This window comes from Hippocampus comes, unplaced genomic scaffold, assembly GCF_001891065.2.
Source record: "Hippocampus comes isolate QL1 unplaced genomic scaffold, H_comes_QL1_v1.1 scaffold67, whole genome shotgun sequence".
NCBI lineage: Eukaryota > Metazoa > Chordata > Actinopteri > Syngnathiformes > Syngnathidae > Hippocampus > Hippocampus comes.
In genome coordinates, this window is record NW_017805221.1 from 972,283 (window position 1) to 987,478 (window position 15,196).

The 15,196-nt window shown below is 47.1% G+C and overlaps 1 protein-coding gene across 6 annotated transcripts in view; it reads left to right on the plus strand.

The window, feature by feature from the left end:
* The window catches only part of myh14 (myosin, heavy chain 14, non-muscle), a 32,452-nt gene that overhangs the window by 6,568 nt on the left and 10,688 nt on the right, over positions 1 to 15,196 (plus strand). For 2 of the 6 annotated variants that reach the window (XM_019868946.1, XM_019868947.1), the window contains exons 3-22: positions 1,451 to 1,657; positions 1,958 to 2,114; positions 4,458 to 4,485; positions 5,227 to 5,341; positions 5,640 to 5,687; positions 7,348 to 7,440; positions 7,542 to 7,605; positions 7,842 to 7,940; positions 8,308 to 8,451; positions 8,530 to 8,744; positions 9,049 to 9,201; positions 9,948 to 10,121; positions 10,261 to 10,434; positions 10,533 to 10,647; positions 10,906 to 10,974; positions 12,114 to 12,322; positions 12,696 to 12,817; positions 12,918 to 12,987; positions 13,154 to 13,314; positions 14,804 to 14,912. In XM_019868946.1, the coding sequence (XP_019724505.1) occupies positions 1,451 to 1,657; positions 1,958 to 2,114; positions 4,458 to 4,485; positions 5,227 to 5,341; positions 5,640 to 5,687; positions 7,348 to 7,440; positions 7,542 to 7,605; positions 7,842 to 7,940; positions 8,308 to 8,451; positions 8,530 to 8,744; positions 9,049 to 9,201; positions 9,948 to 10,121; positions 10,261 to 10,434; positions 10,533 to 10,647; positions 10,906 to 10,974; positions 12,114 to 12,322; positions 12,696 to 12,817; positions 12,918 to 12,987; positions 13,154 to 13,314; positions 14,804 to 14,912 (2,526 nt within the window). Of the gene's footprint in view, positions 1 to 1,450; positions 1,658 to 1,957; positions 2,115 to 4,457; positions 4,486 to 5,226; positions 5,342 to 5,639; positions 5,688 to 5,960; positions 5,973 to 7,347; positions 7,441 to 7,541; positions 7,606 to 7,841; positions 7,941 to 8,307; positions 8,452 to 8,529; positions 8,745 to 9,048; positions 9,202 to 9,947; positions 10,122 to 10,260; positions 10,435 to 10,532; positions 10,648 to 10,905; positions 10,975 to 12,113; positions 12,323 to 12,695; positions 12,818 to 12,917; positions 12,988 to 13,153; positions 13,315 to 14,803; positions 14,913 to 15,196 lie in introns of all 6 variants that reach the window. The other 4 variants (XM_019868949.1, XM_019868951.1, XM_019868950.1 and 1 more) reach the window with 4 other exon arrangements.

The following is a 15,196-nucleotide window of genomic DNA, read 5'->3' on the forward strand; positions in this document are numbered from 1 at the left end:
ATCCATGATTTCAATTTACACCACAGATGGATTTTCATGAAGCACGGCGCAGTAGTAGAGCCTGCAAAAACAAAAAACAAAAACACAGAGGAATACTTTGATGTATGAAAATGATGTATTATATCTGTATGATGCAAATGGCCAGGGAGGGTTGCCTCAAGGTGCTCCTTCAGTTGTTATATGAAAGACTTCCCTTACTTTCCTCCATGAAGCATCTCCAGTTGGTCCAGAATGCTGCCGCTCGCCTTTTGACTGGTACTTGTAAGAGGGAGCACATAACTGCCACTCTGGCATCCCTTCATTGGCTCGTTTGAGAGTTTTTTTGAAGATCCTGTGATTTGTTTTCAAATCACGAAATGGCCTGGCCTCACCTTACCTCTCAGAGCACCCCGGCCCCTGCCCGGTGTCTCAGGTCCGCAGACCAGACACTATTTAAAGGTCCCAAGAACACCAGAATGTCATGATCGAATAAAGTCAGAATGTTATCCCCAAAAAGTTACGGGACAAAGCATGTAGCGTTAGGACGCTCAAATCGTCTATAACGTTGAAACATCTGTGGTTTTGTGACAATCAAGTTAATCATTTTTATGAAAAGTGGTCAACTTAAAAAAAAAAAAAGAGTTGTAATGCTGCCACCAAAAAAAAAGAAAAAGTCAGAAAGTTAACAATTTGACATCATTCCCACCCCCACCGGACTCGAACACTCTCTTTTTTTGCAACTAGAGCTCGCGCTAATATCATGATATAAAAACACTCATCGTTTAGCCGTGCTGTTAAATAACAGCACTTTCCCTTCCGCATGTGTCAGGTGTCTGGAATTCTCTCAATGTTAGTGTTTAGCCTGTTGAGTCATTCAGTCAAGGCTGCCCATCCCCGCCGCAGTTTTGTCACCGCGGCAACACACCGATGACACACACAGCACAGCCAATCAAAGTGACCCTCCAGTTTGTCCTGCTACGTCACAGTTCTTGTGGCATCAGTGGGCAATTCTCAACTTTTCTTTGAGGGATTTTCAGTTCCTGGTGGATTTTTGCTCTTCACGGCATGGCTTTAATCCATTCCCCGGATCCCCGGGAACTTACTACTGTAATGTCATGCAAGTGGGAAAGGAGAGCCAGGCAATGAGCACACTCATACAGGACCTGCTGCTGGCCACAGCTCACGCCCAAGCACTCACATGCAAACTTACTGATGTCAGGCGCCACCCTAGTTGGCCCTGCCTCGTAAAGTCACATACATGGACAAAGGCGAATTTAGGGCAATTAATATCACATTCAAACCGCTTCACTCAAGATACGGCCAAGTCATAGTTTAAATTTGGGCCGCTAACAAAAAGCAAGAAATCAACGTAATGATGGTTCTTCGGGCACACGTGTTCCCAAGTGTGTGTGAGTGTGGCCCTCGTTTTTAAGGAACATTCTTAACTAGCCTCTGGTCTCCCTTTGGACAGTCGGCCAGCATCAAGGAGGAGCGCGGCGACGAGGTGGAGGTGGAGCTGAGCGACAGCCAGAGGCTGCTGACGCTCTCCAGGGAGGAGGTGCAGCGGATGAACCCACCGCGCTTCAGCAAAGTGGAGGACATGGCCGACCTCACCTGCCTCAATGAAGCCTCCGTGCTGCACAACCTGAGGGAGAGATACTACTCAGGCTTGATTTATGTGAGCACCGTTGTGCCACACGTTCACTGGCGTGGACAAAAGTTTCATCTGAATTGACCGGTCGTGGATGTGGCCAGGCCACTTTCCATTGCATGTTAGTCCATTGCTATGTCCATTTGAATTCAATTAATTGCTCGGCCCTAACTCAGAGCACAAGCACACGGGAGCTGCTCTCAGCCACAACCCTCAGAAAGACACTCGCACACAGACTTGCTGGGATCACATGGCAACCCAGCAGGCCCTGCCTCTTTCATGGCGCATAACCGTGTAGGCACATCTGACTATTTTCTGATTTTGCAGACATATTCCGGGCTCTTCTGCGTGGTGGTGAACCCCTACAAGAACCTGCCCATCTACACCGAGTCCATCGTGGAGATGTACCGGGGCAAAAAGCGCCACGAGATGCCGCCGCACATTTACGCCATATCGGAGGCGGCCTATCGGAGCATGCTGCAAGGTACTTAGCGCCGCTATCTTTGACCTCTCCCGACAGCCGAGCAATCCCCAAGCATCTGCTATCAGCTCAGCTCGACTGGAATGTGCCGCTAAATCGCGCGCGTGATCTTTGGTCGCGTCACCTCGCCGTGAGCGCGATTCCAGGGCGTGGTATTCCTGTCACTTATCGCTCTTATCGAAAGTGGATGGAAATTAGTTTTGAGATGGTATTTTTCTTGAAAGAAAGTGCCAAGGAGTGGTGTCGCTCGATCCTTACTCGGCACAGTGCTGGTTGTAAGGACCAGGAATTTATTCCGTAGGATTGACACTCATTGATCATTTGAAGTAGGCAGACTTGGCAAAAGTATTGCACTTAAACTAGAAGTCAAGATACTAATTCTGTACATGTTGATAACTTTCGGTTCACATTCATCCAGAAAAAAATTACATTGCATGCTCCAGTCAGGCTATTCAATGCCACCCTACAGTCAACAGGGACCGTCTTATATGTCCCTATTCATCATCAACCAATCAATAGCTTAATGCTGTAAAAATAATGTCAAACGGCATAGGTGGCTAAGGAATAGCATCTATGTTGCACGGATATTTAAACACAACAGGTGCAGACAATGATAACAAACCTCAGAAAGCCATATATTCTTCATTCTCTGTTTAATTCTTTACATTCGGTCTCACTGTGGTATGACTGTAAATTTTTGGAATGTTTTGAAGTGTAACATAGAGTGAGGTTTCCAAAAAACGTGCATGGCAGGTTAATGGAACAGTTTAAAATGTCCCTCGGTGTGATTGTGAGCACGAATGGTCCTTCCATCTATGTGGACCCTGCGAATGGATAGCAAACAGCTCAGGGTGTCCCCGGAGGGAGACCAGAATGGATTAATGACATTTCCTTTCATTTCAATGGGGAGAGATGATTTGAGATACACGTGTTTTGAGTTTGGAGCATGTTCACTGAACAAACTTTTTTTTTTTTTTTTTAATCCCCGAATCGTACGGTTTTTGGATTGACGCAAGGCATTTTCCATGAATCAACGTCAAACCATTCTCTTAAAGAAAGCCACGGAATGGGAATATCTTGCTTCTCTGAATCTGTTGCCGTTGTCGTTTATGCTACCTTGTTCACGTCAGGTCTGTTCTGTTCTACGCTAATAAGCACATCCGCAGAGGTTGAAAAAAAGCCACAGGCTTGGTAAAAGTAAAAACTCGTCGGATAAGTAAATACTCCAGTAAAGGACAGATACTTGAATTTTTCTACTGTACTAAAGGATCGAAACAAAAGTATTTGCCGTTTGTCACTTCCCACCGCTGGGGGGAAACAAAAAGGTAAGAAAGCATTTCAAAGCAGGTGGATTGAGCAACATCTCTGCCCCAGGGTGTCTCCCTGAGATAACAGGACGGGGCAGATCAGATTCTGGGGCTATGTGTTAGCCACCACCCTCAGGGTTGGCTTGCAGGCGTGTTACTGCGGCGACAGAACCAGTAGGACCAGTATGAATTCTTCCACGCTTGAACACATGTGAAAAGCTCTTAAGAAACGGTTACGAGTCCAGGTCCCAAAAAATGTCCGGCCGTGGCCTGCCAGGGGGACAAAGTGGGCCGGCGACCTTGTTTGCGGCTCGAATTAGGCATGCGGAGGGTAGAACGGATCGCGAAGGAAGTTCACGTCACAACAATTGGCCCGGATGAATCACTCAGGCATCTCGTCTGTCAATCATGAGGTGCGAAGTTAAGAGGAGGCGTCAAATTAGGTGTGCAGTCCTCAGATCGCTGATTTTGATTTACAGTGGCACCTTGACGTCAAATCAATTTGTGCCTTTTGAAATGCCACCAATTCTTTCCGGCCACCTAAAAACGCCACCATTTTTTTTTTCTTACGTGGTATCCTTTGACGGATGCATGTGATGGATGTATCACAAAGACTTTGGGGAGCATGAATAAGGTTCTGTATTGATAAAACATCAGCGAATGTAAAGAAATAAACTGGTTCCCTAAAACGTGATTACGGTGCGTACTGTCGTATTCGTGTGATGGATGTGTGCCGTAAAGGAGTCACTTGGAGTCGAGTCAGCGTGCGAGCTTTGAGCACCAGTCAAAGCACTGGACACAAAACATAAAAAAAAAAAAAAAAAAAGCAGCCCCCACCCCCAAAAAAACACCCCATAGTTGCCTTGACATTGGCAATGTACCACTGCACTTGTCAAAAAAGTGCTTTTACAACTGTCATGTGTACCGGTACTGTACATCCAGAAGTGGGCGCGCATTCTCTTGTCAACTTGAGCTTTTGATTTATGACTTGGTGTGATGTCACTTTTTGAACTTTTTTTTTTTTTTTGTCTTTCCACAGACCGAGAGGATCAGTCAATCCTGTGCACGTGAGTAGCCGAAAGCTGCTGAATTTGTTTTACCTTGAGGGAATAGTCGAGTGTGCGACCGTGTCAGGCATTAGTGTCAGTCAGGGCGCATGTCTGGCTTTCGGGTAATATGGGATTGTTTTTCCTCTCTTCACGCTTTTACTGACCTTTTCGGAGCCCTGCTGCATAGTTAGATTAGACCACAAAAAAAGAATCCCTTTTTCTCAGTTTATTCCCAAAGCGACGTTTAAAATGTGAATCTGTTTCGTTTTCCACTAAGATATGACTCTGTTGTACTCCATTTACCACTTCAACCAGTGAATTTCATTTTGGAGCCTGTTACTAGACTTCGCCAGAAGGTTGGGAGTCACTGCTCTGTTCAATCCGTAAATTTGAATGCAGTAGTTTGTGTCGTTTTTGAAAGCGTCCACAGCTGTTGCCCCCTGTGCTTGCATGCATGCATCCAACCATTTTCTGGTCCGCCATAACAAAGGCCTTGTCACCATTTTGTGGTAAAAATCGTTGGAAATGTTGCAAACGGGCTACGTTGAAACTAGTTTCAACTGTCGTGAATTTGTTAGCGTGTAGAGAAGAACTTGAAGTCTTCGATTTGGCTCCGTTCAACCTTCAGTCGTCCCCGTTTTGTTTCACCGTTCACCTTAGTGGCACGGCAGCCTCCGCCGAATGATGTGATGCGATGTATTCCGTTTGTTTTTTCAGGATGAGCTGTAGTCACTCTTCAATTTGGATGCTGTGTTTCAGGGGCGAGTCGGGCGCCGGAAAAACCGAAAACACAAAGAAAGTCATTCAGTATCTGGCTCATGTGGCTTCCTCTCACAAGGGTGCTACTTCCATCAGGAGCAAAGACGCCTTACAGGTTGGATGCAGTTTTGCTCACTCTTTCAATTTTCGTGGCGACGTCAAGGCTAGAAAATAGCGCTGTCTCATACTACGATCGGTGCTAACGCTTACCGCTGCTTTTCTTTTCTTTGTCTTTGAAATACGAGCCCATGTCATTCACCGTTGGGCATTCTCGCGACCTCTGGGCCATGCTCTGAAAGTGCCACATCTCTCTCTCTCTCTCTCGTGGGGTGACGCACTTATACTTATTCCCACTTGCGTCTTCCTTCCTGCTCCTCTTTCCCGCTGCTGTCTTTCCCCTGCTGCATGCCCAGATGGATGGCGCTCGCTCCTTAACCAGGGGCACCACTTTGGTCAACAAGGTGAGTCGACTCCTTGCTGCTGTCCTGCCCTGTGCTTTCTTTTTCTTTTTTTTTTTCGCGCATCCTCTAACCGGCTGCCCAACAGTAACTCCGATGAAGCGACAATGACTCTTTCCCGTCATGTTTGCATGCAACGGCCAAGACCTTTGCTTTTAATTTCATATAATTTCTCTTGTCTTTGTTGTCTTTTTTTTAATTAACCCCATTTCTTTATCCCATCCATGTGTTCACCTGCCCACCTCCATCTCTCCACCTTTCTGCACAATTCCTCAGATTATGCAATATGTGAGTATGCACTAACTTTGGGGCAATAGGGTTAGGTGGGAAGGGGGCGGCACGGCTAAAATTACTCTCTTCATACAAGAGCCATGTTATCTGATTGTAGCGCTATGTGTGTGTATGCCTGTCACGGACTGCCGATTGAAAGGTAAGTATGGGAGAGTGGCTTTCAGATTGCATTTCCGCCGCGGAGTGACCTGTGAGACACATTCTACGCAAATCCTCAACACAGCCAGTTGCTCCTCTCTTTGTGTATGGTCAAAGCAAGAGCCTCGGCCTGTTTCCTAACTGGCTGCCGTTGCATCACACGCCACTATTGAGATGTTGCGAGATGTTAACGATTAGAATTCATCAGGACAGTTTTGCCTCACACACAATGTGTAGTTGTCCTACAAATATGTCAAACTCGACAAGACATACTAGTACATGTACCTTCATATGGATAGAAGGCTATCAAATAAATGCTTCAAATGGCCTTCAACATTGACGATTGTCGGTCCTGACCATTTTTGTGAGCAGATCAGAGTGGACCAAACCACACTCCGCACCACAGGATCATCTTTAAACACGGTTTGATTTGAGCGGTCATTATGCTACTTTAAGTCGCGGAAACGTCTACGCCAAGGCTGAGCATCCTAATTTGGATCCACCAACTTATATGTGCTCCTCAACAAATGTTTAGGATGTTTGGCTCTCAGGTGACATTTCAGATGAGTGGTGCATGCTAGATAAACACACAACCACATGCCTGAATTGGCGCAATAGTCATGAGGATAATGGCCACATCATTGGCCTCCACGTGATGAAATCAGAATCTCCTGACGAAATACTCTTGACTGACCATAAGAGAGCTACAGCTTGGCTATTGCTGGACTGTACGGGGTAGACAATGCTTTACGCCGCTGGCAAACACGGCCGTGTGGCTGACAGCTACATGACAAGCTTTCTTACGAGCCCGGTTGAGCCGAAGGGCTTTGCACGGTCGCCGGGTGGCGCTGCGCAACAGTGGCACCAAAGCACGGCAGCGGGCAAGAGCGGGCGAGCCCGTATGAGCTGAAGCTGCCCCCGTTTGTACCACAACAGCTCATTGCCTCATGGCAGCCCATTGTTCTGACAAGTGCTGGCGACCATTGTTATGCGTGTGTGTGTGTGTGTGTGTGTGTGTGTGTGTGTGTGTGTGTGTGTGTGTGTGTGTGTGTGTGTGTGTGTGTGCGCGCGCGCGTGGCTATTTTAGGACATCCTTTTGTGTCAATGCACTTGAAAGACGACACCTAGATATTTTTAAATCTTTAGATCCATTTACCACGAAAGTGATTAATCCCAGAATATTTCAGTTGTATTGTGTGTGGCGTTACAAACTGATTTTTGTGTGCGTGCCCAGGGCGAGCTGGAGAGACAGCTGCTGCAAGCCAACCCCATACTGGAGGCCTTCGGCAACGCAAAAACGACCAAGAATGACAATTCCTCAAGATTTGTAAGCTCATCATTCATTCATTTTTTTATGTATTTTAGTTTTGACACGTACCATCGTTCGGGTTTGGTTTTTGTTTTTACAGACATCATTTCTTTCCTCAGGGTAAATTCATCCGCATTAATTTTGATGTGGCGGGGTACATTGTCGGTGCCAACATTGAGACCTGTATCCTTCTCACGCAAGAAGAGCCCCGTTTGCCATCGAATGTCGCAGATTTTTCAAGTCGTTTCAATGGGCAAAAGTGATTTGACATATAAATACCACTCTTAAGTCAAGGTTTGGGTTGATTTGTCTTTGCGGCCTCCTTTTGTGTCAAAGAAGCTATTGTGGCCGCTCCTTCCGTCTTCCTTTCCTGTTTGCATGATATCAGCGTGTGAACATCCTTGACTCGTAAACTCAAGACCTCCTGGAAAAGTCCCGGGCCACCCGTCAGGCTAAAGATGAGCGGACGTTCCACATCTTTTACCAGATGTTGCATGGAGCTTCTGAGTCAATGAAATGTGAGGAGAAACGATCAAGTGATGAAACACATGAAAGGGCCGGTCGTGACAAGGTTGCGGAGAACGTCAACACGCTGACGTCAACGAGCGCCAGTTTACTGGCCCCGTGAGGATCAATTTGAAATCTGATACAGTATAGAAACAGTCACGTGTGTAATGATTACAGGCTGAAATCTGATTTGACCAAAAAAATAAAAACTGTAACAAAAAATGTAGCATCCACATCGACCTCTGGAAGCAGGACAGCCAAGTGAAACGTGACAAAATGAAGGGAAGAGAATACCTTGTCATGAACCAAATCATTTGAATTTTGTTGTGCTTCTGATTGACCACTGATGAGAAACATGTGATTTCTTTTTGCCCCTAGCGGACCTGCTCTTAGGAACCGCCGACGAGTACCGCTTTCTCAGCGGAGGTACCATTACAGTCCCTGGTCAGAGTGATGCCGAGAACTTCACCCAGACTATGGACTCCATGGCCATAATGGGCTTCAACCCCGAGGAGCTGATGTGTAAGTTGAGGTTCCCGCAAGTCATTTGTACGTCGGCTCGCCAATGACCTCGCCTCAACGTTGCCGTCGTCTCCTTAGCCATGCTGAAGGTGACGTCCGCCGTGCTCCAGTTTGGGAACATTTCCTTCACAAAGGAGAAGAACCACGATCAGGCGTCCATGCCCGACAACACAGCGGCTCAGAAACTGTGCCACCTGCTGGGCATCAACGTAATGGAGTTCACCCGAGCCATCCTTACACCGAGGATCAAAGTGGGTCGGGAGTACGTTCAGAAGGCCCAAACAAAAGAACAGGTAATAGCCATTCACCGTGGCCTCACGCCCTTCTTGCGGCTGGCACAAAAAAAGTTCTTGAGAGAGAACCTGCGGTACTCCACACCAGACTTCGATCAGCCGTAGCCTACAGCGATGTTGCTGCTTTCCCTATTTCTCCCATTCACAATTTAAACAGCTGATTTGGCACTCTGCTTTGTATAATTGAGCGCTTCGTAATCACAACCGCTCAGACGTGTGCGGGCGCCGATTGAAAACACGCATTCCAAATTGGACTATACAAACTTGAGAAAGCGTCGACGTTGATCCCATTTCATGTCTCCAGGCTGACTTTGCCGTGGAGGCCCTGGCCAAGGCAACTTACGAGCGCCTGTTCAGGTGGTTGGTGCACAGAATCAACAGAGCGCTGGACCGCAGGCAGAGACAAGGAGCCTCCTTCATCGGCATCCTGGACATCGCCGGATTCGAGATCTTCCTGGTGCGTTTTTATCCCGATCTGGGCTGCTGTTTCAAACTTGAACAGGTTCCGTCCAGGAAACATTCACTTTGTAGGTCAGTGAGTTTTTTTGCTTTATTAAAAACACAGTCCATGACCCACCAAAAAAAGGGCCTTTTGGCACGCTAGAATGGATTAACGGCATTTCAATTCATTTCCACAGGGAAAATTGATTTGATATACAGCAGTACCTGGAATTTTGTGATGAAGTCATTCCAGAAAGTCAATCTCAACGCGGCGCCTAAGAAAACCAAAGCAATATGGTTGAACTTTGTAAATTGTACTTCTCTCGCCGTATGTCTGTTACTTTGTGCAATTGCTGATGCCCGCCTTCGAGGAAAAGAGCGTTTTCATCTCAGTGGGACACCCAACCGGTTAAATAAAGTTGAAGTAAATTCATTCATAAAATGTCAATCCAATGAAACCCAAAAATATGAGCAAAACACACATTTAACCCTTTGATGCACCCTGTACCCCGATAACGTGATGAGCTGTATTCCTGATGGCGTTTGGAACGGAGAAAAGATTCATCAGGGTAAAATATCCAGTGGCCAAATCAATCTGCCTGAAAATAAGTGTAGTATAACCACAGTAGATGACTAAATAAAGAAATACAAGACAGTGCTTCAAGCTCGGAAATGTGCCTGCCGTTTAGGCCCCCGGCAGCTACGTAAGTTTTTTGGGCCGTCAAGGATCCCATCAAGCGTTCTCCTTTGCCTCCTGTGCAGCTGAACTCCTTCGAGCAGCTGTGCATCAACTACACCAACGAGAAGCTGCAGCAGCTGTTCAACCACACCATGTTCATCCTGGAGCAAGAGGAGTACCAGCGAGAAGGCATCGAGTGGAACTTTATCGACTTTGGCCTCGACTTGCAACCGTGCATCGATCTCATTGAAAGACCAGTAGGTTCACCTTGTCAGATCAAAAACCTTTGCTCGGAGGTCAGATGCACCATTTTCAAACCGTTTCTAGGTGCACAAGCCTTTGTTCGGTACACAATCATTTTTGTCCATAACGTGTCCCGGTCTTTGCCTTGGCTAGGCCCAACCGCCGGGTGTTCTGGCTCTGCTGGACGAAGAGTGCTGGTTCCCTCGAGCTACGGACCAGTCGTTCGTGGAAAAGCTGACCAGTCAGCAAGGCAGCCACCCCAAATTCTTCAAATCCAAGCAGCCACGCGGCGAGGCCGACTTTTCCATCATCCACTACGCCGGCAAGGTGCCCATCGACTCCAAAAGAAGGAAACGGCGGATGGTGCAAAACCATGTCTGACCTTTTGTTTTTGTTTTTTTACTTCCTGGATTCCGCGCCATCAGGTTGACTACAAGGCCAACGATTGGTTGGTCAAGAACATGGATCCCCTGAACGACAATGTGGCGTCCCTCCTCCACCAGTCGTCCGACCATTTTGTCTCCGAGTTGTGGAAGGAGGGTGAGACTGACGCTCGACTGTCCTCCTCATGCATTCAACCCGCGTGAATGAGCAACAACATCTTTGTCACCTTTTCTCCTCAAAGCCCTCAAGTACAAGCAACGAAGCGCTACTAACTTACTATTTTCTCTCCTTTTTTTTATCTTGCATCACACTTTCATCTGTCTCTCTTCCTTCACGTCCTCTGCTGTGCTGACTCAATCTTTCCTGATTCTCGGTCCTTTTTCCCTCATTTTACTTTCCCGCATCCCACCTCAGATATTCAAATTCTACCTCGTGTCTACTTCTTTGACTCCTACACCACACTGCAGGCAAATGGCTCCGACAGTAGGTTCCTCTGCACTGCTGCGTGTGTCCCGCATGAACCTCTCCCCTCCTACTCGAGATTGTGTGGTTTCTGTCCGCCCGTGTCTCTTGATTAGGTCAATAGAGTGAACCCCCGTTGATTTATTTGGACCCACCCGGTGAAAATCTACCAGGTAGTGAGCACACACTTTTGTTTGGCGACCGTTTTTTCTCTTTGCTGTCAAGAAAAGAGAGACTACGGTATAACATGACCTGCCGAAGCGAAAAGAAGGCGCTCCGTTCTCCAAATCGGCACGCTTGCTTCACGCTTGCCCACAAAGTGCTACCGTTTAAATTCCAACTTGCCAGCATACAGTAAAAATCCATGAAAACAATGGTCGTTTTATCATTTCCGATATAGCGGTGGGTTCACTGTATGTTTTTTTTTCTTCCTGTATTAGTGCTGCTTTCAGTAGATGTGCCTGTGTGATGTCTGGTTTCCCATTGCGAGTGCCGCAACTCACCGGCACTTGAGTAGTGATTTGTGACCTGTGTGAAGATAGCAGCATGCTCACGCCAAAGCAACATCCCACCTCACGGCATCCAGGCGGAGTTGAATACTTACCAACGAATGAGCTCGGCAGACGCAAAATATTGCCTTCCTAGCATTCAAACACGATGCAAATGACATTTGGCCATTTGGTGTTTTTCTTCATTTGGTGCCTTGAGAAAGAAACAAAACATCTGTCCAAACTAGATCAGAAGCACTTTTTCAATGTGATCACGTCTACAAAGAGTAGCGCCTGTGAAGCAATATTCTGCATCTCTGAAAGTCGAGTGTCCCGTATTTCCTCAAAATAGTTGCCTCCGTTGCCGCACCACAATTAGCTGATGGGTGCGCCTCCCTCCTGAAATAGACACCTCCGCTCCCATCAGTGAAAAAACAAGTAGTGACTTAATTGTCTCAGTTCGTAGACGGGAAAGTCTTTATGGATGATTTTCCTTTTTTAGGCAGATCTTGCTTGTATCATCTTAGAGCGTTTCAGTTGACCCCCCCCCCCAAAAATGCTCCCCGCCACCATTTGCGAAGTGCTTTGGGCCGAGCTTTGGTAGTGTTTTTTGAGATGACGATCAGTGTGGGAAATGCCTTAACGCCGCCCCGCTGCGCGCTTTCTGTCCAGTGGACCGCATCATCGGTCTTGACCAGGTGTCGTCATCAGGCGAGAACAGCGGGCAGGTTGCATTTGGCGCATCGGGACTGAAGACCAAGAAGGGAATGTTCAGGACCGTGGGCCAGCTGTACAAAGAGTCGCTCGCCAAGCTGATGGCCACGCTGAGGAACACCAACCCCAACTTCCTGCGCTGCATCATTCCCAACCACGAGAAGAGGGTGAGACGCATTAGGAAAATCAGACAGTTCTATCAAACCAGTTTTTTTATCATGGTGCATAAACTAATGTTACAATTTCAAAAGATTGACACGCATTCATGTAATATTCCAATGCTGTTAAATGCCATTCCTACATTCATGAAATGTGTCATGATGATTCCCAAATGAATCTTACAATTTTGTCATTGTGATTCATACATCGGTAGACTGAATTTTGTCATGCATACATGAATGAAAGTCTCCTTAACAATGACTGAATAAAGTCATCATAATTGACACATGAATACAAATCTTACCATGCTTAAACAAGTGGACCACTTTAAAAATATTCAGGCAATTCCCTTCAACAAAATAGTTTTTTTTTTTTTCCTAGGCTGGCAAGCTGGCACCGCACTTAGTTTTGGACCAGCTGAGGTGCAACGGGGTCCTGGAGGGCATCCGCATCTGCCGACAAGGCTTCCCGAACCGCATCCCCTTCCAGGAGTTCAGACAGAGGTGAGAGTGTTTCTAATTGTACACCGACCGGCCACTTGTGCCTCATCCGCGCGCGTTTCGCGCCTGCTTCAGCGCACACTAGCTGAAATGTGTCCCGCAGATACGAGATTCTGACTCCCAACGCTATTCCTCGCACCTTCATGGACGGAAAACAGGCATCAGAACTCATGGTGAGTCCTTTTCCACCAGCGGTGTGGGCCATGCATCGGGGGCCTTTCTGACCTAATGCCACACGTCACAATTGCACACATCCTACATGCCGCAAGTGTGACACGTGTGTACCAGTCAAATAATAACTCCAAATGCAGATTTTAATCTCCTCCTGTCTTTGCTCAGATCAAAGCCTTGGAGCTGGATCCCAACCTATTCCGGGTGGGCCAAAGCAAGGTGTTCTTCAGAGCCGGCGTGCTGGCGCACCTGGAGGAGGAGCGAGACTTAAAAATCACAGACACCATCATACGCTTCCAAAGTGCGGCCAGAGGCTACCTCGCACGCAAGTGAGGAAAAACTCGCTAGGTGTTGAACCGGGGCTGTCACGTGGTGGTTGTGCTGGCCCTCGGGGGGATGCTCATCATAATGAAAGCGCAGACAGTTATGAAAAAAAGAAAATAAAAATAAGAGGCGGTAACAGTTTAAACATTAGAAAAATACCCCAAAATACACAAACACCCTCCTATGGGTATTAAAAAAATTAAATGAAATACCCCAAAAATCAAAAACATCTTCAGGGTACGATTTAACCTTGTCGTGGTCAGGATGTTTGAGTGCCTCAAGTGACCCTAAGAACTATTCCAACAGAAGGTCGGTCGTCTTCATATGGACACCCAAGTTGACGAGGTCGGAGGTTAGAGGCCTGACAAAGTGCAGTCAGCTTAGGTGGAGACGAGGACATACAACTAAGCCGAACCCAAGTTCATACAGGGTTGGTCTAACAACAATTAGCACAATCAAATAAGTGCGCCAGGCATTTGAGACGAGAGTGCCTTACAAGGCACTTGTTTAGTGGCCCCGCATACAAGTGAGTGAATTTGTCAGTTAGCCGCGGTCAAAGGTGCTGGAGCACAATTAATGTCCCCTCAACATTTGCGTCTGCCCCTTCATACATGCCCGTCTAGGCCCGGCCGACCTCGTTAAACAGGCTCACTGAACCTCTCACAAAAATGTAAGTTCCGGCTTTGACTCCCATGTGAGGAAACAAAACAAAAGCGCGGCTAGCCACTATGCTAGCAATAAGATGAGCTTCATTGTGGTTGTTCAGAGACAAGGTGCGAGTCACTTCTGTGTGGGGAGACGAATAATTAATTTTCATCCATTGTATCGCATAAAGGGGAGTGCTGGATCTGGCTCGCGGGCCTTCTGGAATTTTGACACCTTGGCTCTGCGCAGACTCAAATCTTGTCGAGTACTTCCAACTGATTGTTGAAACGAGAACCCGTTGGGACAAAATGACCCAAGGAGCACGGTCGCGTCCAAAAGCGCCTCGAGCCACACGGATGCTTGAACTTTCTGACAATCCAAACCGACGACGTGGAACGTCTTCGACGGGAATTTGGCGGGGCGCCATCGGAATGCTGCGAACGGCATGAAAAATGGGAGACGCGGGCTAATTAGAAACTGGAAATGTCGGTTCATTCACATTGACAGCCATCTGTCAGAATGCACGAAGGAGCATGTCACTGTTTGAACTGTACGCTGCCTCTACTCCGAATACAATTGACGGCATTTCAGACCTGCAATCTCTGATCAAACTTACTCAAGCTTGTATTGTAGCGATGCGTACATTCCTCACAATTATTAGACACGTTAATACTCAAGGTATGTCGTTGAGGTCACTCAGTTGTACTTCTAAGTGCCCGTTCAGTGCGTCTGCTTTGAAATATTATTTGAAGGACTCGAAAGGACTTCAACACCGGCAACAGACCCAAAATGTCAAAGAGCCCTCTCCACCTGCCACGTGTCTCTGTGTTTGTCTTGCTCTCCTCTTAGAGCCTTCATGAAGAAACAGCAGCAGCTGAGCGCTCTGAGGGTGATGCAGAGGAACTGTCACGCTTATCTCATACTCAAGAACTGGCAATGGTGGCGGCTTTTCACAAAGGTGCGACCGGCTCGTAAGATTAGCGCCTTTCAACTTTGTTCTCGCAGCATTTGCCCCCCGACATGCGTAGTAGTGCGAATTGATATTGTAAACAAGGATAAAATAACTGCCTTGGTTTGTTATTTTTCACACACATTTACCGTAATCATGACTGGTGGAGTTTAGCGACAGACTACGGCGCGCTCCGACTTGCATACAAACCTGGCTGCCGTCGGAACCCGCCAACTGCCCCTGTAAACTACCCACGACATTTTCCCACTTGCATGACTGTAAATAAATTGTCT